Source organism: Herpailurus yagouaroundi, unplaced genomic scaffold (assembly GCF_014898765.1).
Source record: "Herpailurus yagouaroundi ecotype Mexico unplaced genomic scaffold, PumYag 159, whole genome shotgun sequence".
Lineage (NCBI taxonomy): Eukaryota > Metazoa > Chordata > Mammalia > Carnivora > Felidae > Herpailurus > Herpailurus yagouaroundi.
The window spans coordinates 81,774,701-81,795,618 of record NW_024412400.1 but is presented as its reverse complement, the minus strand read 5'-3'; the positions used below and the strand labels follow the sequence as shown (position 1 = coordinate 81,795,618).

The following is a 20,918-nucleotide window of genomic DNA, read 5'->3' as shown; positions in this document are numbered from 1 at the left end:
TAAAATTTTTTTAATGTTTTTATTTATTTTTGAGAGAGAGAGAGAAAGAGAGAGAGAGAGATGGAACATGATTGGGGGAGGGGTAGAGAGAGAGAGGCAGACACAGAATCCAGATCAGGCTCCAGGCTCTAAGCTGTCAGCAGAGAGCCCGATGCAGGGCTCTAACTCATGGACCACAAGATCATGACCTGAGCCAAAGTCAGACGCCCAACCGACTGAACCACCCGGGTGTCCCATCTATCATACCTTTTTAAATATCTGCTTAGTACTTTGTTGAGTGGATATAATCCTTTCATATTTAAATAGCCACATTTTGATGGATATTTGCTATTTCTAATATTTTGTGACCAACAATGCTTTGGTGAACACTATTGCATGTAATTATTTATGCCACGTGTAGTAGTATCTCTAGGATTTATTCTTGGCAGAATTCTTGACAAACAGATGTATTCAGGTTTTAGGTAAATAGGTATTGCCTCTCCCAAAGAGGTTGTACAGTTTTCCCAACCATGTAAGAGAGGACTTGTCTCCCCACAGCTACCTCTCTTTATTCTAGTATCATTTTTTTCAACGTGCCATTCTGATTATAATTGTAAGCTATATTTATCTAATTATGAATGTGGTTAAGCATCTTAAAAATAATTGGCTATATTCTTTCCACTAACCACTCAGTTCTTTATCATTTCCTGAATAATGCCTATTCCTCACTGGTTTGAAATAGCAGCTGACATCGTTGTTTATTTTAATAGTTTCTGAAATATATTCTATTTTTTAATGTTTATTTATTTATTTATTTATTTATTGAGAAAGAGAGAGAGAGAGAGCAGAGGAGGGGCAGAGAGAGAGAGAATCTTAAGCAGGTTCTATGCTGTCAGCACAGAGCCAGATGTGGGGCTCGATCTCACGAACCATGAGATCATGACTTTAGCCAAAATCAAGAGTCAGACATTTAATGGACTGAACCACCCATGTGCTCCTGTTAAATTTATCTTATTGTTTACAAACATCAGTACCAATTTTTGTAAATTTCTATATTTTTCTAATAAGTCTTAATATAAAGTAACTTTGTGCCTCTTTATTCTTTTTCAGTACTTCCTTAGATATTTTTGCAAAGTTTTATTTTATTTTTTTTGTGATTGTGTCATTTCATTAAAATAAACTTTGAAATATACACTGTTTAAAAGTAGGGTGTGGTCATGATGAGAAAAGGAAGGCTTTATGCCCAAGATTGGGTTAGACCTGGGACTGGAAATGATATGTAGAAAAAGAGGAGCAAAAAGGATCAACAAAGGGAAGAAAACTAAAGAAACATTCCAGGTACCAGATTCTGTATAAAACCCAGAAATGCCCTGGAATAAAACATGCTCTTGAATGACCTGAGTAATTTAAGCAGCCAGCTGGTTTTGCAGGTCAGCATGTATAACCCTGGCTTCTAAGGACTTGACAAACTACCAGGGTTCTGACCTTACATTGAAATTCCTTGAACTCTGTGTACCTGTGCGCACGCACCCAACATGCCTGCCCCAGCGTGCATGTTACCAGTCACAAGGAGCACCATTAATGAGTGCTTTGGTAGGAAGCATAACTTAGAGGCTAACAAGTTCTAGGAAAAGAGGGAGATCAACACAGACAGCCAGACACCAGTTTCGAGCAGCTTGTTCTTCAAGTATGGTGAGATCCAGACCTTTTCGTTTTACATCGGTCATCTCAAAAATGGCAACCTCGTGTTTGCCACTATTCCAGGTAACCATCTCTCTTTTCGGGAAAAGATTTTTGGAGGTACTCTAAGAATCTGATTGTGATAGTTTGTTCTTTGGGTACCTTAACTACTCTTACATTTAGAAGTTTCTGTTTAAGAAAGTGTTACCAGCATCTTATGACTTATTATATTTACTGGTCAGAGATACAGAAAACAAAATGGTCCATGACAGTAGTTTTCTTTCTTCTGTATCTGAATCAGTTCTGTTGCTGTTGAAGTAATATGATGCAATTTAGTCTTTGCTTAACTTTACTAGGCTGTGAATTTTTTTAAATAAAAAATGTTATTGATATATCAAACTGCTGCGGCAGGATTCATTTTAAGACATGTTTATTGTTGCCTGCAACTGTACTTAAGGCTTGACCATTTTTTCAGTGCTGAGTAATCTAGACAGAACCATCTTAGAGTTTATTTTGACTCCTCTGCTCTAGCATCTCATTCAGACTAATACCCGCATCTCTGTATCTGTGTTACTTGAACGCAATGTATCTGAAAGATTTAGGTCTGAAATACATTAAGACTTTGCTCACCATTTCACGATAAGCCTGAAGCCTGACAGCTAATGCATTGGCAGCGAGGTGGTAATAATATAAGACTGTGGACCCCTTGCTAGGTAGGGTGCAGCACCCAAGAAGTCTAGGAAGTGACTTGAAATTGAAATGCGGGCTTTATTTGTTTATCTGTTAAGCTGGATCCCAAATGATTTCATCTACTCATAAATAAACTTTCCTTATGAACAAAATTTGAATGTTCATTTTCCTCTCAGTTAGTATGCAAATCTATTTGCAGCATTTCTAGCAAAAGAGAGTGCAACTCATTTTCTGTGCTTATAAATTGTTCATTACCATGCTCTCTGATGGCCAATTCATGGCTCCATCTGCGACTCCACAAATCTCTTTGCCCAGATAAACGTGGTGGTGTAAATACAAGGTGCTGAAGAGGATGCACTCGGGATTAAAGGGAAAAAAGACGTGTCTCACAAAAATTCCCAAGCCTATCATTTAAAATTTTGAAACTTCGTATCTGTTCTGTTATTTGTGTGGTATAGTCCGGAAAAATAAATACTACACTGATCTCCTTAACCCAAGTTTTAGGACTACATATAAATGGCTTGTAAAGATTTTCTTGAAAGAGTCTCAGTTCAAGGGAAAAACAAACCTACAAACAAAACCTCTAGGAAGGAGTACTTTCTTTCCTCTGTGATGTGTTATTGTAACCTGCAAGGCTCAACACAGAGAACTAAGATAATTATATTGAAATTCCTATGGTTTGGGTTGTTTAAAACAAAGCAATCAAGGTTATTACTTTTTCTCTCTTCTTTGATAAAGAGAGAAAAGTAAATCTCAACTGGAATGTCATGTAATTTTAAATCGACCTTCCCCTTAGAGGTAGTTAAAGTCACTTCTTCATGCATATATTTAACACCCATTAATGCTAATGGAATGGACTTCTGTTTTCAGGTAGGGAACTTGATTTCTTTGTGTGAAAATACTACTCGCAAATAATGAACTTCCTTCCTCTGGCTAAAATGTGAAAACAAAGAAAAAATGCAAGGTGCAAAAAAGGTCTTTAGAGCAAGCCAAATCTGCCTGCAGAACGAACAAAAGGCATTTTCACATCCATCTGTAAGGGTGTGTAGGATAGGAATCTGGCTCACAATGTATATCCCCTGTCACTGCTGAGCTAGAGGATCTATCCAGAGATTTTTATTTTTCAATTAAAATTCTGTGCACCAATAATAGACTCTGCAACAGAGCTTTTAATTAAAAAAACAAACGAAATGATATAAACCTACATTGTCTCTAAGCGCCGTTTGTATTAAAGGATTAGACTAATGAGAAGTTCGGGTTTCATTGTTCTAAACATGTGTTTCAGTTGGTGCTCTCGGACCCACCATGTGAAGAAAAGGAAATGTAAGTAAATAGCAAGAGGCTCCATGTTTTTATTTAGCATTTTCAAAATTCAAAGAATAAATAAGGCTCAAGTCATTTGAGAAGCCCCAAATGAGTTTCACATGATTATAATCATGCAAGCAAAGTAAGAGTAAATTGTTTTTAAATGCAAATGGCTCAATTTTTCTAAACGCAGAAAAAAGATGCACTTTCATTATGATTGGCTTTGTTAAATATATGGGGCCTCATTGATTTCTAGGTATTTTTGCTTACTCCATTCTCCACCACTGAGGTTTTGAGGGTTCTTTAGGTTCATGAAAGAATCACAACGTCATCTATGGTTGCATCCACACTCCTAAGTCACAGTGATAGTGGGCTGCAGTCTTCTGCATATTCATTTTCAAATAGAAGCAAACTCACAAAAATTCTAACCTGTATCATATGTATATTTCAAAGTGCTTTTGATGTATACTACGTGAATAATTGCCTCAATTTTCTCACTCTTTGTGCTATAGACTTAATGGTTCCCAGAATTCTATTCGGGAAATGGGGAGAAGGTGCCATTAATAACACTGCTGCTGATTAATGACAACTGTAATGCACTGTGACTTTGTGCAAGTGTCAGAAAAGCATGTCTGCCAAGCACTGTCTTCTCCTGGGTGTAGCCCTCACTGCCAACTAACTGTTTTCAATTATCGTTGCCAGTTACCCTCAAGGCCACAGTCTCAAGGCCTGGGCATTGCCTCCAAATTAAGAGGCCATGTTATGTGAATGCCTTCCTCGGCCCTGGAACCATTCACTTGGTTTTGGTGGTTCATCTCATTATTGATAAGCTGCATGTTAAGTCTGTGCTGTTCTTCCAGCTTTTCTGTTGCTCTTCTTTGTTCTTTCTCTGCACTGATCTTAGACTTGTTTTTTTCTGTCTTCTGGTGTTTGTGGCATAATGGAGGTCTTGATGACTGACGTATTTACTTAACTCTGGACCTCCTGGCTGCCTCATCTTGCCCAATCTCTTCTGCCTTTGACCCAGAATAAGAGAAAAAGAAATTCATAATTGGAAAGGCTCATAAATGTTGAACGTAATTCTCCAACATGATAGGAAACTATACTGTTGAGGAACTTGATAAGCTGCCTTTAGAGTCACTGAGGCCACTGGTCTCCTTTTCACATAAAGAAATGGAGACTCAAAGGGAGACAGCAGCGAGTTAACGCAGGGTTTCAATTAGTACTTAAGTACAATTTTTTGGCTACCTCACTTTGCATGTAAATGTCTGATGTATTTGTCACTATTTAATACCATTTCTTTTGAATGGAAATAAGAAACTACTTCAAATAAAATGCAAGTTAGCAGAAGATAAAAAGAGAAGGCAAGAAAGTACCTGGTATCGCAGGTGGGATTAAGTGACTGTATACATTGAAGATGCTTTCCCAAATCTTTTGTCACCACAGGAAGGTGTTTGAGAGATGATTAGTTCTATTTAAATCTGTTTTCAGGGGCGCCTGGGTGGCGCAGTCGGTTAAGCGTCCGACTTCAGCCAGGTCACGATCTCGCGGTGCGCGAGTTCGAGCCCCGCGTCGGGCTCTGGGCTGATGGCTCAGAGCCTGGAGCCTGTTTCCGATTCTGTGTCTCCCTCTCTCTCTCTGCTCCTCCCCCGTTCATGCTCTGTCTCTCTCTGTCCCAAAAATAAATAAATGTTGAAAAAAAAATTAAAAAAAAATAAATCTGTTTTCAAACGTATTTTCTCTGATCTAACCTCCTCAATTTATTTTTATAACAGCATTTCTTTAGTATGAACAACGCATTGCTAGGCTGTCTTTGTATAAAATTTAAATACTATGTATGATCATACATATATAGGATTCTGTAAATGAATTGCATTAACAGATTGCATTAATTGATTAATATGTCGCCATCTAACCTGGTTTGAGGAAGTGAAGTGTTTTTCTCAAGAGTAAGCAAGTAAAATGCAGAGCTTGGATTTGGACCCAGGACTGACTCCTGAGTCCAGAATTTTATATTACAACTATACACATGTATCATACACATACGTATACTGTATGTACTATTATACTACTGTATACGTGCTATAATTTTGCACTACAAAACTATATTGTATGTCTAATATTAAATGAAGTGATACACTGGCAGAAATACCTGAGGGATATATGATTCGCCTATTCTTCTAGATACTACACAACCTCCCCTCGATTAATTAAGTCAAGTCACCCGTCTCTGGGTGATATGATATGGCACCTATCTCTCTCCCAGACTATTGTAGCTAAATCTCACTTTTGCCTATGTTAAGGAATGGTTTAAAAAAGAAAGGACCCATGAAATTTGTGACTGCATTTACTCTAAGGGCATATGAAAAACACTGCTCCTATTGCCCACAGTACCCTCTTCATAAAGCCCCATAGTTTGAATTCTCCCCTGGTGTCTACTCCAGGAATAGTTGTGCATCTGGTGAGTAATGCTGCATGATTTTGTTAATTTTAGAGGATACCATATAGCCAGTTCTCCCTCTCATCCTCTTCACTGCTAGAAAGGTTAAGCCAGATCTCGAGTTGGGTTCTAATTTTACATACTACATTCAGTTTAAAAAATGATCTCACTCTTGGCTTAGTCTCTCTGTGTGAGACCCTCCACACTCTCATTTCTATTTTTTTCTTTTTTGGGGGGGGGATTTTTAATATTTTTGAAACATTTCGGAGCACAGGATACTGAATGCATTCAGGCAGGACTCCACATAGTAATGTGAGGCCAGAGCTGGCTTTTACTGTTCCCGGGGCGGTTGGGGGGGGGGGGGGGTTGCTGCATGGTGGTAGGAGACACCGACTCCACTGCCAGACGGTCTGGATGTGAAGCCTGACTCTCCCACTTGTAGCTCTGTTATCTTGGGCAAGCTAGTTAATGTCTCCCCGACTGAATTTTCTGAATTGTAAAATGAGGATTATAATATTGTGACCTTACCTAATAACGTTGTAAATTGGAAAGCGAGTTAATTCCCCTGAAGTTATATAACTGGTTTAGAAGAATGCCTGGCACAGGAAGTTCTGGGCGATTCTAGCAAAGGAGCCAACAGAGTGACTCTGCAGTTTTCTTCCTGAATTTATCAAATTAATGAAATGGTAGTTAATCTTAGGTCCACAGAATCTCAGCACTGAGAAGAATAATAAAGATCAATAAGTCTAATCATCTCTGTAGAGGAAGAATCATCTCCACAACACCCAAGCAGAAAAGGACAATAGCCTTCCAGTAGGGTCAGAAATGATGTGCATCAACAACCACTTCCAGAGAACTCTGATTATTGGGAACATCTTTCTTAAGCATCAGAGTTGGTTCTCATTTCTCCTGATTGTTTTTTTTCATTTTTGGCATCTTCCCAATTTGACCAATCATATATAAATCTCCAAATAGTAACTTCATTTTTTAAAATTGCAACTTTTCCTACACTGACTATCTTGCATCTAAAATTCGAGCAATTAGAACATTATTACAGTTTAGATACTGTTTTTTTTTTTTTTTTTTTTAAGAATTAAGAAAAATCTGTTTAAGGGGCACCTGGCTGGCTCAGTCAATAGAGTATAAGACCCTTGATCCCAGGGTCATGAGTTTAAGCCCCACGTTGGGCTTGGTACCTACTTAAAATGAAAAAAAAAAAAAAAAAAAAAAAAAAAATATAAAAATTTACTTAGAAAAAAACGTAAATGAGGGGGGGGGGGCGGGAGGAATAGGAGGGAAGCACACAGAGTCAGAAGACCTGTAATCTGGTTTGAATTCTTCAGCCTTGGGGCACCTGGGTGGCTCAGTTGGTTAAGGGTCTGACTTCCCTTCAGGTCATGATCTCACAGTTCATGGGTTTGAGCCCCATGTTAGGCTCTGTGCTGACAGCTCAGAGCCTGGAGCCTGCTTCAGATTCTGTGTCTCCCTCTCTCTTTGCTCTTACCGTGTTCGTGCTCTATGTCTCTCTGTCAAAAATAAATAAACATTTTTTTTAAAAATTAAAAATAAATAAATAAATACATAAATGAATAAATAAAATCCATTCTTTGGCCAGCTAGTGACTTCCCCACCGACTTTCCTACTCTGGGTTTTCGTTGTAAAGTATGTAAAATTCTGAGAGGGAAAGAAATGATCCCAAAGGTGCCTGCAATTCTGAAATTATTTAATCACTTAGCATTTGTCCAGCTAATTGCTTCTTGGCCATTGTATTTAGGGCATATCAGAAACTGCACCTGTGGGTGCACAGGATCAGAAAGAGAAAGTGAAATAAGTCAATTTGGATAATTGCTATCACTGGAAACAAATATTGAGTGGCTCAAAAATTAGATCTGAGAAACAAATTGAGGTAGTTAATCTTTAGAATTGACATTCTGATAAGGATATGGTTTATTTTTACATGTACGGAGGGTAAGCACAGATTTATAATGGAGGAAGATGAAGAAATCCACACTTCCGATCATGCCCTCAGATTTTAAGATTCCAGACAGGAACCTTCTTCTCTTTTATTGGGCTAGGACACAAGAGAATTCCCCCACATCCATCTAAGGCAGGGTACTACATATTTAAGATTTATATATTTTTAAGATAATATTTAAAATTGTATGGCTATAAATATAATACATCGTATTTTCAAACAGTATGGAAATATGGAAAAGATAAAGAGCCTCATGATACCATCTGCCAGAGAAGGAAGCATTGTTAGTAATTTGGTGTATATGAGTGCACTACTGTATAATAACTATTTTGTGAAATCATTGTAATTGTATGAAAGAAAATATACAAAGTAGAATTGAGCCCTCTATATCATTTTACTTCACAAAGCTTTTAATTATAAATATGAATCTACATTCTTTTTGATGACTGGATAACATTCTTTTATAAGGATGTGGCATTAATATTTTTAAATGCTTTGTTGATGATTGCTTGTCTTAGGATGCTTTATTAAAGTTATACTTCAGCTGCCATTTTTTCCCAGCCTTTTGAAACTGTGACTTTAGGTGAACACACACACACACACACACACACGCACACAATCTAAAATACAAAAAATGAAAGGAAAAAAAAAAAAACCTGTTCTCTGGGTGATTAAGTTTCTTATTAAATATTTGGGGTAAAATTTTTATGTTGACACTTCACAACTGTTAAAAAGTCACTTCTGACTAGTGTGATGATAAACATGACACACTGCTTCCTTGGAGATGTTGGGAGCAATAAATTAGCTGACAGTTATGAGTGCTTTCAAGCTGAAAAGTACTGAGTGTTATTTTAACAAAGACTGAAGTAGCCATGATTAAGTACAGCTCCAACTCACAAGCTTATCGAGCTGTGATGAACAGGTTTCCACTGTTTAATCCCAGAATACTTTGATAATGGTCCATGTACTAAAGTATGAGAAAATGCTGTCAGCAAACCTACATTCAGCGTACCATGCCTGGCATAGTGGAATATCACAAAGGTATCTACACCTGGGGAGTGAAACCCCCTGAAAATCACACTGCAGATTTTGTTTTCTTTTTTGTTGTTTTCTTTCTTTTTTTTAAATGTGTATGTTCATTTGTTTTTGTTTTCTTTTGTTTTTTTGTTTTTGTTTTTGTTTTTTGAATTTTGTTTTCGTGTGATCTTTTAAAACTTATCCAAGAAGGGCACCTGGGTGGCTCAATGGGTTGAGCATCTGACTCTTGATTTCAGCTCAGGTCATGATCCCAAGGTCGTGGGACCAAGCCCTGTGATGAACCCCACGTCAGGTTTTATGCTGAGAGTAGAGCTTACTTAAGATTCTCTCTCTCTCTCTCTCTCTCTCTCTCTCTCTCAATCTCTCTCTCTCCCCCTCTTCCCCTCTTGCACTCTCTCTCTCTTTGAAAACTAAAAATAAGTAAATAAACTTGTCCCAGAATGATTTAATCGTGCCTAGACACACAAATGATTTGTCCATCCTGACTGAAGAAATCAGCTTCTCATTCCTTGATAAACGGCACATGTACCCACATTCATTCATTTTCCCTTTTTCCCAATTTTTTCCTCCAAGCTGGTTTCCAGCCTGCTTCTTTTTACCAAAATATTAAAGGTTAACAGATTTTAAACCTTCCAGGTGACTGCATTTTAAAAAAGTCTAGGTCTCTGGATAAACAGAATGGTGGGAAGATTATCTGCCTAATACCTAATACCTATGACATGTTAGCCCTGGGAAGTTAGTCACTACTTTCTCAATACGCAACCATATATGTAACTCGATAATCAAACCTATTAAAGTGCAATTATCTATGTATGTTTCGGATAGTTTCACATTTACCTGTATTCTTAGTGTCCTGAATGAAGCGGGCACACTGTATACATTTGCTTAATTGTGCTGGGGCGGAGTGTGATGTGCAGTGAGTATTGTTCCAGGGAAACTGGTAGGGTCAGAAGGGATAACATGGTCTGAAAGAATAGGCTTTGACCAGCTAGAGATCCAGCACTAACTATTGTCCTTCTACCACCAGGTGCATAAACTATAAAGATCAATACACAAATGGCTGGTATATCTGGTAAGGACATCCCAATTTGTGATAAATTTTTGGCGTTATGTATACACTCTGTGTCCTAAATAATTGAGATGGCACATGAAATCATACAGTTAAGGAAATGTTAGGGGTCATGTAATACATGTGGAAACATCATTTTCAGTTTATTGTCCCCTGTTTACTAATGTACTTCCTGTGACAGGGAACATAACTATTTTTAGGAATAATATCTTGTTCCCAAATTAGAGACATGTAACAGTAAAATAATTGTTCTTTCTCTTGAAATCTCCACCACATGACTCCTCTACTGATTCCAAAAGTCTTGAAAACCCTCAAAATAAAACCGCTGCCTTTTATAAGCTAGTCCTTCAGAAATTATAAGACAGTTGTTATCAATCTCCTCATACATGACTTCCATATTTTCCAAGCAAGTTTATCAGTTCTCTCAATTAGAAGGTTAGCTCCTGTCTTGTCCACCTTTAAATCCCCAACCCCAACATTTAGAACCTGTTCAGTTGCTTAAATACTAGTTGAATGTATGGCTGGCTGGCTGAAAGAAAGGAATAATGAATGAATGAAGGAAGGAACAAAGACCCCGTTCCTTAGAACACCCCTCCAATTTCCAGAGGAAATGATCATTACCCCCTGGCAAGATCCACCACTCTGCAGCAGGGAATATTCCTGGTTCAGTGAGGATGGATGAGGTGTGGCAGGGGATTGCTCAAGGAATCCGGCCTCACAGAACCTTGCATCCTAGCTCCTGAAGCTCTTGCCCCTTCTCCAGGAAGTAGCAGCAGTCTTACTTACTCCTCTGCTGCTGCTTCTGGCATCAGGTTCTTGTTGCTGATTTTCCTGCTGGCTCTTCTCTGTGGAGTAGTGTTCTCCTGCCTCCATTGCTGGCTGCGGAGACCTCGAATTGATTCCCCAAGACGCACTATGGCTGTTTTTGCTGTTGGAGACTTGGACCCCGTTTATGGTGAGCTGTCTGCACACTTCTAGACTTCCTGTTAGAAATCTAATGGTTTGTAGTGAATTGAAAAACTAACCTCTGGAAAGCAGATTGGTGAACTGAGAACAAAACATAGTTTATTAGAGACTCAAAGGAATTCAGTGAGGAGAAAGTCTACATGAGATAACTTCAGAAGAAAGGAGGATCCCACCCCCCCCCCCCCCAGCCAAATGTGACTTAGGGAAATGACTCGTAGTTTAGTACAAGGATAGGCCTAAACATTTTCTCAGTCAATACACAAAAGCGAAGAGAGACACAGGACTTGTCTCTCCAAGTGAGTGGTAGGGTTTAAGGTACAGAATAGTCTCTCTGAGCCTTTGATATAAGTCTAGCCTGCCTTGTGTTCATAGTCTCATTTACTAAGTTCTCTATGCCTCACTTATCTGCAATGACATTGAACCACACTTTCCAGATTGTCTGCTACCAATGGACAGCCTGAAATACTTGGAATCGGGCAGGCGGATGTCAATATCCATGTCCTTTCTCTCCAGACACACAAGTAGCACCCTGATCCTGCCTGCTTCCAACCCCCACCCCCAAAACTATGCCCTTTCTGCTACTTTCTAGTTTACGTAAGAGTAAGGAATGGATCCAAGTTTTCAGAGTTATTTGTAGCTGCAGCCTTAGCTGTAAGTAATAGAACTATCACTTAATTGATCTGGGAGGTCACAGATCATAGTTTATTTATTTGTGTTAAGCATTGTTCTCCACCAGACCGTCTGTTGTGAAACTTTCCCTTTAAGATGCTATTTTGTACACCATCCATAGTTGCCTTGGGAGGGTGTGGTGGAGATTAACAGCCACCCTCCAGGAACTTGGACCAGCATAAGATTTTTAATAGATGGAGCAGGGCATGCCCTGAGAAAACTAACAGCTAAATAAAAAGTGGGGTAAAAAATTAGCTTAAATGTTTTAATATCAAAACTTGGTACTCTAAGATTTAGGGATTATATTTATTATTGACTTTTTAAAAAGTTATATTTAATGGAAGAAACACATGTCAATTTGAGAAATGGTTACTTGGGGAAGGATAATTAAAGTCTCCAATGAAAAAATAATCTTTCTCTTAAAATTGAACACATTCTATTAAGCATAGGAGGAAATCGGGTCACTGACATTCTAATAAATTTTATTAGTCAAAGTGGTCAACATGGCCACATTGGTCTATTTTTCTTTATTTGATTTGAGATACTTAACAAATAAATGCAATTATGATTCTTCCAACCTGACTTGAGTTTCTAAAGAGGAGAATCTTCTCTGGTCTTCTTAGCCTTTACTTACTCAGAAGAAGACTCTTTTCTAGACTGTCTTGAATCTTTAAAAATGTCTCCTCTTAATAAGTAAGCTACCCAGTTATACTGTTATCATTTTTAACGCAGTTTATTTGCCACAGTTATATCCCCATTTATCTGTTGTTTTCTATTTCCTGTGTGGTGGTTTACACATATGCTTTTGAATTTGCCTGAACTTGCCTCAACAGACAGGTATGACTGGGAGAGAAGGTGTCAAGCATGATCGATTACTGCAATAATCTGAATATAATCATATCAAATGCAGGGCATTAGAATCACATTCTCTGTATTACTATATGACCCTGAAGTCATTAAGGACAGGAAAAGAATATACTTGGGAAGAAATGGTTCTTTAAAAAAATACAGTCACAGTTTATTTCACATCTACCAAGTGCTAGGCACAAGATTGGGGCTTCTTAGATGTTATTTCTAACTAACTGCTAAAAACCAACCTGGAAAAGTGGCTATTATTTCTCCCAAAGGATGTTATATACTTTTCTCACTGTGCTGGATAAATATACCACATAGGCCTTTGCTGCAAGTCAACTAATAGACTTCAAGTTGTCCATAATTGAGGGCAGGGAGCCAGCAGAAATCTGGGCAGGACACTCATGGCTTAGTCACCTCATCCCTTGTGCCTGGTATCTCAAACCTCCAGACATTTCCACTGGGTGATTCCTCAACGGTAGGGATTACTCCCCAGAATCCACATCCCCTTTCTCATTCTCTTGGGTCCTCCTTAATCCCACTGGTAGCTCACTGAATCTTACTTTGCTCAAGAAACACATAAACTCTCCCTCAGCTGAAGTTACTACAAAACTCATTTTTGTCGCTTTCCATCTTAGGACCAGAGGCTCAGTTTCCCATTTCTATTTATTTATTTATTTATTTATTTATTTTCCCCTTGCCTAGTTGGGTGTTAGGTTATTCCACCTCCCACCCATCTATCCTATCTCAGGGATGCTCAGAGTAGCTGTACAGACAGTGAACAGCTATTCACACAGTCTTGGATGTGAATGTGGCTCCCAGAGTTGTGCTTCCTTGCATTCCTGTGTTTCCTCTTAAAAAAAAAAAAAAAAAAAAAAAAAAAAAGAACAGGGGCAGTTGAGTGGCTCAGTTGGTTAAGCATCTGATTTTCGATTTCAGCTCAGGTCATGATCCCTGACCTGCATGGGGTTCTCTCTCCCTCTGCCACATCGCCCCTTGTGCTCTCTTTCACTTTCTCTCTCTCTCTGAAAAAAAATTGCAACAGAATAATTTTTGAAGTGGTATTCTCTGTGATCTTTAGTGATATCTTTCTGACTAGCAATTTGTGTATTACACATCCCAGAGAGTCAATTTTTTAAGGCATTCTGAAACCCAGACCCAGACCCAGACTGGATTTCATCTCCCCACTGGATCCCCATTACACTTTCATTTCCCCTGACAAACGATTCTTTCAATCTACTGTTTCTGGAAAAAGAGGTTTCCTCCAAAAGAGAAATGAAGAACCACTACAGGATCTTTTTACGGCTACAGGGGAGGTCAGGACCCAAATCTCCACAGTACCCCATAGAGTATGTGCTCACAGCTTCAAGGTGATCCAGTCACTGCCAGATTCACACACCCACACGGCTGGGTATGGGGCTTCACCTGTGTTTTCCTCACAGTCTCAGGTCAGAGGACAGAGGAAAATGAGAACCCAGTTGAAAGATAATGGTGACGCGAGAATATGAAATAAGATTTCTGGACTCCCTGCCACCCTCTGAGCACAAAGGGGAAGATAGCAAATTCCCTCCTGAATACAAAATGTCAGAAATGGGTCATTTAAAACATTTTAATGGAGAGAACTGGATTTGCTCTATTAAACTTGGGTTTCTTCCTAGATCTTTATTTTATTTCTTCAAAAATTACCTCATTCTATTGCCACTATTTGTTGAATATATTAGTTGAAACAGCTCTGCTCTTCTGATCTGTGGATCCAAGATTTGACTCTCAGGGTCCCATAGAAGCTGCCCTCAACTGAAGAGCCAAGAAGAGAATTTTGACAGAATATGGAAAGGTAGAGTAGACTGAACTTGAGTGCTGTTAAAATGTGTACAATGGGAGATTTCTCTCACTAACAATTCCAGGCACTATTATTATGGCTCAAGTTGTCAATGACCTTTTTTTTAGTATTTATTTATTTATTTATTTATTTATTTATGAGAGAGAGAGAGAATGAGAGAGAGAGAGAGAGAGAGAGAGAGAGAGAGAGAGAGATAGCACAGGGGAGGGGCAGAGAGAGAGAAGAAGACACAGAATCCGAAGCAGGCTCCAGGCTCTGAGCTATCAGCACCGAGCCTGATGCAGGGCTCAAACCCACAAACCACGAGATCATGACCTGAGCTGAAGTCGGACACTTAATCGACTGAGCCACCCAGGCACCCCACCAAGTTGTCAATTATCTCAATTAGAAATATCCAAGAGAGAAAGGCAAATGTGTGGCCTGGGATCCTCGTAAACAGTGTGTAAACATGTTATGTTTCCATGTCCATAACATATCACAATGAAATTATTTGCGCACCATAAAGGGAGAAAAAAATCTCTCTGCTACCCCCTTGGAGGGTAAGGAGGAAGGGTGGTACTGCTAGGGAAAGAAAGAAAGAGGGGGATCAAAAGAAAGTCAGGAGGGTGAAGGGAAAGGGGAAAGATAAGAGCAAAAGGAGAAGGAATCTCCAGTTTGAAGCTGGAGGTATTTTGAGTACTGAAATTAATACCTATTTATTTCATACAAGCCCTAAAGTCATGCTTGTTTTTTGTTTGTTTGTTTTGCTTTGTTCTCTTGTGTCAGTCCCGCCTCCTTTTCCTGGACTCAGCCCCAGGGGTCTCCTAGATAGTCTGTCTTCCCAGTATCACCCTCCCCTGCTACCCCTGACTCATCTCCTGGATCCTTCGTTTTCCCTTAGCATCCGTGCTATTCCCTGGGAAGGACCTGTTCAGCGTCCTATGCCTTCCTGAATGAGGTTGTCCATAAAGTGGTCTCTGAGACCTCTCACCCCTTCTTTCAGTCATCAGACCCTAGCAGTTCTAGAATTAACTCAGCACCTGTGTTAGGGGCAGACATGATTTCTTGTTTCAATGTTGTCTTATGGCCTTACCTTGCCTTACCTATTTTAATGATGCTTTTAAGATCCTTCTTATCTGCAAAGTCCACAGAAAACAAGAGATTTGCAGGTTTTCCCTCCTTCAAATGTATAAGTTGAGAGAACCCACATTGGGCAACAGAAAGTGATTTTTTAAAGGAATGTATGCAAATTTTTAGTAAAGTGGGAAAAGAAAATCATTAAAATTCTCCATAACCATCTGTACCCCAAGATCAAGGACTGTGAGACAGGCTGAACAGAGAGAAAATACAAGTGACTTAAGAAAAAGTTTTGAGTTTGTCAGTTTAATGGTTTTGCTTATTAAATCTGTATTTAAAAAATGGCAAAGAAGTTTTAAATTTGTTTATAAACAGAAATTTTTCTGTTAATTTACTGAAAATAATGAAAATAAGTTTTCACTGAAAATAAGGTTTTGAAGCTGAATGAAACTCTTATTTATGAGAGAGCAAGACATTTAAGGATAATGAAAAGAAAAACGTTTGGGGTCTGGTAGGTGAGAGAAGGACTAAAGGCTTGAGGGAGAAAAAGCAATCTAGTGTTCATTAGAAAAGAAAATTTGAGAGCATAGAGGAGAGAATCCCACCATTATTGACAGCATAGCAGAGAGATCCTTGCCATTATTTAACTAAAGTAATAAATTACTATAAAATCTATATTGACTGCTTTTCCATCCTATGTGATTCAGAGCTGGGTCCTATTAGCTCTAACAGGGCAGAAAACAGATCCCATGCTATTCCTGAGAAGCCAACAAGGTGAGCACCCACATTGACACCCTTCCTGAAGACACTCATCTTGGCTTAGCTCCTCTTGGGGGCTGATCTCCTCAATAATGCTGCCTTTCAGATCTAATCTTCCTGACCCCATTTCTTCTGCAATTTCAGAGATAATCTTCCCCTTTTCTTACTTCAGGGTAAATAGAAGTACTAAACTTTCAGCAATGATTAAATGGGAGGGTTCTGAATTGGGGAGGGGAAAGAGAACTGGACAGGGACAGAGAAGAAGCCTGCCCTTCCATGCCCCTCCTTTCCTCCCCCAATTCTCCCGGATCCTATCTTATCTTCAGATGGTTTCTTCTTTTTTTTTTTTTTTCTTAATGTTTATTTATTTTGAAAGACAGAGGGAGAGAATAGGGGAAGGGCAGAGAGAGAGGGAGACAGAGGATCTAAAGGAGGCTCTGCACCAACAGCACAGATATGGGGCTCAAACTCATGAACCGTAAGACCACGATCTGAGTCGGAGCTGGACACATAACTAACAGCCACCAGGGCGCCCCTAGGATGGTTTCTGAAGTGTTATTTCTGTATACTTTATGTTCTCCATGTAAATATTCTGTGACTCGTTTTAGGCGAGGAAAGAGGGAGTATTTCATTCACATGCTTTCTTTTCAGGGCATGATAATAGTAACAGCTCACAATTTATTGAGCATTTACCATGTGCCATGCTCTGTACTACCATCTCTAGTCTCATTTATTCTTCTCTACAACCTTACGAGGGGTCCACTATCATTCTGAACACTCTAAAGGTGAGGGAAGCAAGGCACTTAGAAATCAAGTGACACAGTTAGCCGATAGTAGAACAGTGACTGAAATTCAGGCACTGTCCACCACTCTGATAGAAGAGGAAGGAATGAGATACAGAAATGAAAAGAGATGAAAGAAGTGGAAGGGGCAGGTTCAATAAGGCAAGTCAATGGGACTGCTCTTAACGATGTGGGAAATCTGAACTCTGGCTATAAAAACTCAGCAGTGAGTAGATTGGTTTTACAGAATTCAACAACAAACTCATACCTTCGCCAGAAGTTCCATAGAAAATGACAGGATATTTGCAGGCATTTTAACTGAGTTCTTCCAGCTTAATTTGTCAGAACATAAAAATTATGTCTGCTCACCGCTCCCTTCATAGGATACAGATATCCCCCGCTATCTGAAAGCAAGCCTTTCATAAGCCGAAAAGACTTAAAGAAGCGATTACCATTAATTTATATGGAAAAATTTTTGAGTGTTTCCAGACCCCAAAAATAACCTGTCTTTTCTGATTCCTTAGAACACACCTTGCTACTGAATGCACAAAGGAGGTCAAGATAAAGCACAGAGAGATGCTCACAGACACATTTCAAAGCCATGGTGGCTTGATGTTGGGAGGTGGAGTGTAGCTGCAGGGAAGGAGCTGTGTGGGGCCACTCTCCTGCTCAGGTGCACACTGCCTCTACAGTGGCTCACTGCGAAACAAATACTGAACATCATTCTCTTTTCACCCTTTTTTGTAAAAACAAAAACCCTCTTTGAATTTCGGTTAGCAAAAGCAGTTACTAATGGACGTGTTTCATAAAACAGAAGTGGGGTAATGCGAACATTCGGAAAGTGGAGGGTACCGGTATTGTCTGTAAACCTGCTTTGAAAAAAAATTAAAAACTGATATGTGTTTGATTTCACAAAAGCTTTCTGAGCACATGGACTTAGTTATGTTTATCAAATGAATGCCCTGTGGTTTTCATCACAGGCTTAAGAGCAACGGCCAAATTTGTAGTGAGACGATAACATAAAACTTACCTACCACAGAGAGTAATTGTTAATATCCATCTGCCAGAAGCACAATATTAGAGATAAATTTGAGCTAAGAATTGTCAAGTTAATCTGATCAACCACTCCAGGCAGAATGATAGCTAAATGACCATTGACTTGCTGCTAGATATACCAGGAGCAGTTCACCTAGGAAATGGACAATGCTTAGTACCAGTACCCACAACGCAGGGAGGTGCTGCGGCAAATACGCTTTGCCAATGTTAACTGTTTTATCCAGTGCCTCAGACTTAGCTTACATCATCCTAAGTTTCCTAGATGCAAAAGCCTCTAACTCCACAAATTATTCTGTTTAATAAGCTCTGTGCTATAATGTTAATAATGATAATGATTAAATATTTAACCATTAAAATAAGATAAATTAGAACACAATATTGTAAATAAAAGAAAATGCATGCATATTCCTGGCATATGCTAGAGTTCTTGATATATCTGCTACTACTACTAACGATAATTAGTTATTAATGGATAAATATTATGTATCAGGTTTTGTTTTAAGCACTCTAAATTCATTTAGCCTTGCTTTTACAGACATAGATACTGACATTATCCTTTTATTGCATAGGAGAAAACTGACATACAGAATTGTTATGTAATAGCCTAGGAGTAGATCATTCAATTAAATAAATAATTCCTCCAGGGAAGTGCTGAACCAGGTTTCCATTCAACATTCTCTACCCCTCATAGATTATATTAATGTTTGAATTCTTCTACTCTGCTCTCCCAGCTAGTGAATACAAATACAAATGTATGAACATTCACGGTTCCAAATAAACATTATTCATTCCAAAGTAAAGATTCTGAGCAACCTGCATTTGGATTCCAGTGATACAGCTATTGCCTAACATGTAACTATTCCTTAAGTTGTTTTGATAATTGTGTCATTTTCTTTGGGATCTCCTTGGTGGTATCGCATTTTTTTTTTTTAATTTATTTTTGGGACAGAGAGAGACAGAGCATGAACGGGGGAGGGGCAGGGAGAGAGGGAGACACAGAATCGGAAACAGGCTCCAGGCTCCGAGCCATCCGCCCAGAGCCTGACGCGGGGCTCGATCTCCCGGACCGCGAGATCGTGACCTGGCTGAAGTCGGACGCTTAACCGACTGCGCCACCCAGGCGCCCCCCCATTTTAACTCTTCAAGAAGAGGTCAGCCAACTTTCTCTGTTAAGGGCTAGATAGGAAACACATTTGGTTTTGCAGGCCAGTTGTCTCTGTGGGGACTACTCATCTCTGCCATTGTAATGCAAAAAGGGACAATATGTAAATGAATGACATAGCTGTGGTCCAATTAAATTCAATATACAAAAAATGGTCAAAGAGCTAGATTTATTTCAAGGGCCTATTTTTTCTTTAATGGTGAATTTAGAGCTGTTACTGAAATTTATAGTTGTTATTGTTTTGAAAAGAAGGAATCAAATCATTTCAAGACAGCCGAAGACCCTGGTTAATATATATATATATATATATATATATATATATATATATATATATATAAAGGGAGAGGGAGAGATGTTGTTATGAAATATTACTGTTGGTTCCTGTTGTAACTCAAAAATAGTAACAATCTTTCAAGGGAATACTAATAGGAGATTTCCAAAAGAGGTACTGAAATAAGTTCATCTCTCCAAGTGATCAGTTTGAGGAAGAAAATGCTTGTTTTTGATATTTAATGGTGTCTAGAGTGCATAATTTAATAGTTGAAATTTTGGGGCACCTGGGTGGCTCAGTCAGTTAAGCGTCCAACTTCTGCTCAGGTCATGATTTCAGGATTCATGAATTTGAGTCCCCCTTCCCCCCACCGCCTCTTGTCAGGCTCTGTGTCCACAGCTAGAGCCTGGAGCCTGCTTTGGATTCCATGTCTCCCTCCCTCTCCCTCTCTGCCCCTCCCCCCACTCATGCTCTGTCCTCTCTAAAATAAACATAAAAAATTTAAAAATAATAATAAAGTCAAATTTTTGATTTTGAAGCATTTTTCAAAATTTTGTAATGTTTTTTCTTTATGGTGTGTGTGTACTTTAAGTGCAAACTTTGCACAAGTTCACATTTTTACTATTTATTATAGAGAAATGTTTAATTATGTTAGTTGTAGTTTGCAGAGCATAAATCTAAAATAATGAAGTTCAGACATTATATTTAAATATTTGTATTGAAATTTGCATTTCCCATGAAGGAAACATTAGCTAAAATACCATTAGTATTTACAGGAATCTTATCTTCTAATCTACCAAAAAGGGCATCCCTCCTACTTTCAGCTGCTAAAATGTAAGTGCTTCTTGATGGGTTAGTCAATGATGATATAATCTGTTCACGAGAGCAAATTTTCTTGCTATAGTGACTAACCTATCACTGTAGAGAGCAAGATAGTTGTAAATTTTTTCTCAAGGGTACAAATAATTTTCTGTTGCTCTAGTGATCCAAGAAATGCCAGATTTTATTAGGCAGTTCCTGTACTTCTGTTTTATGCTGACTAGAAAGATTACAAGTCCCCGTTTTTCTCTTTCCAGGGACAGAAGTGGCTGTGAATTCAACTGTTGGAATTCACCTTCAAACTCAAAACCCTGAACTGTATCCTGCTCCATGTTTTGGCACATTAGGACCCCCACCTCCATATGAAGAAACTCTGAAATCAAGTCGATTTTAGCTCTGGATCATCAACTGGAAACATCAGAAATATTTTTAATTCTAAAAATCAAATTTAGGAACAATTATTTTATTTAGTGGGAATTCCCAGAAATCAATTAATATAGCCTGAAAAAG

The 20,918-nt window shown here is 38.7% G+C and overlaps 1 protein-coding gene across 2 annotated transcripts; it reads left to right on the top strand.

The window, feature by feature from the left end:
• Positions 1–1,516: 1,516 nt before the first annotated feature.
• On the top strand, positions 1,517–20,912 carry TMEM207 (transmembrane protein 207). Of its 2 annotated transcripts, XM_040481095.1 has the most exons (6): positions 1,517–1,743; positions 3,635–3,672; positions 10,135–10,179; positions 10,989–11,131; positions 16,267–16,333; positions 20,666–20,762. In XM_040481095.1, exons 1-6 carry the CDS (start codon positions 1,669–1,671, stop codon positions 20,721–20,723), a joined length of 426 nt encoding a protein of 141 aa, XP_040337029.1. In that variant the 5' UTR covers positions 1,517–1,668; the 3' UTR covers positions 20,724–20,762. The 2 variants fall into 2 exon arrangements, with proteins under 2 accessions (XP_040337029.1, XP_040337027.1); XM_040481093.1 differs by lacking the exon at positions 16,267–16,333 and having other exon boundaries at positions 20,666–20,912.
• The last annotated feature ends 6 nt before the right edge of the window (positions 20,913–20,918 follow it).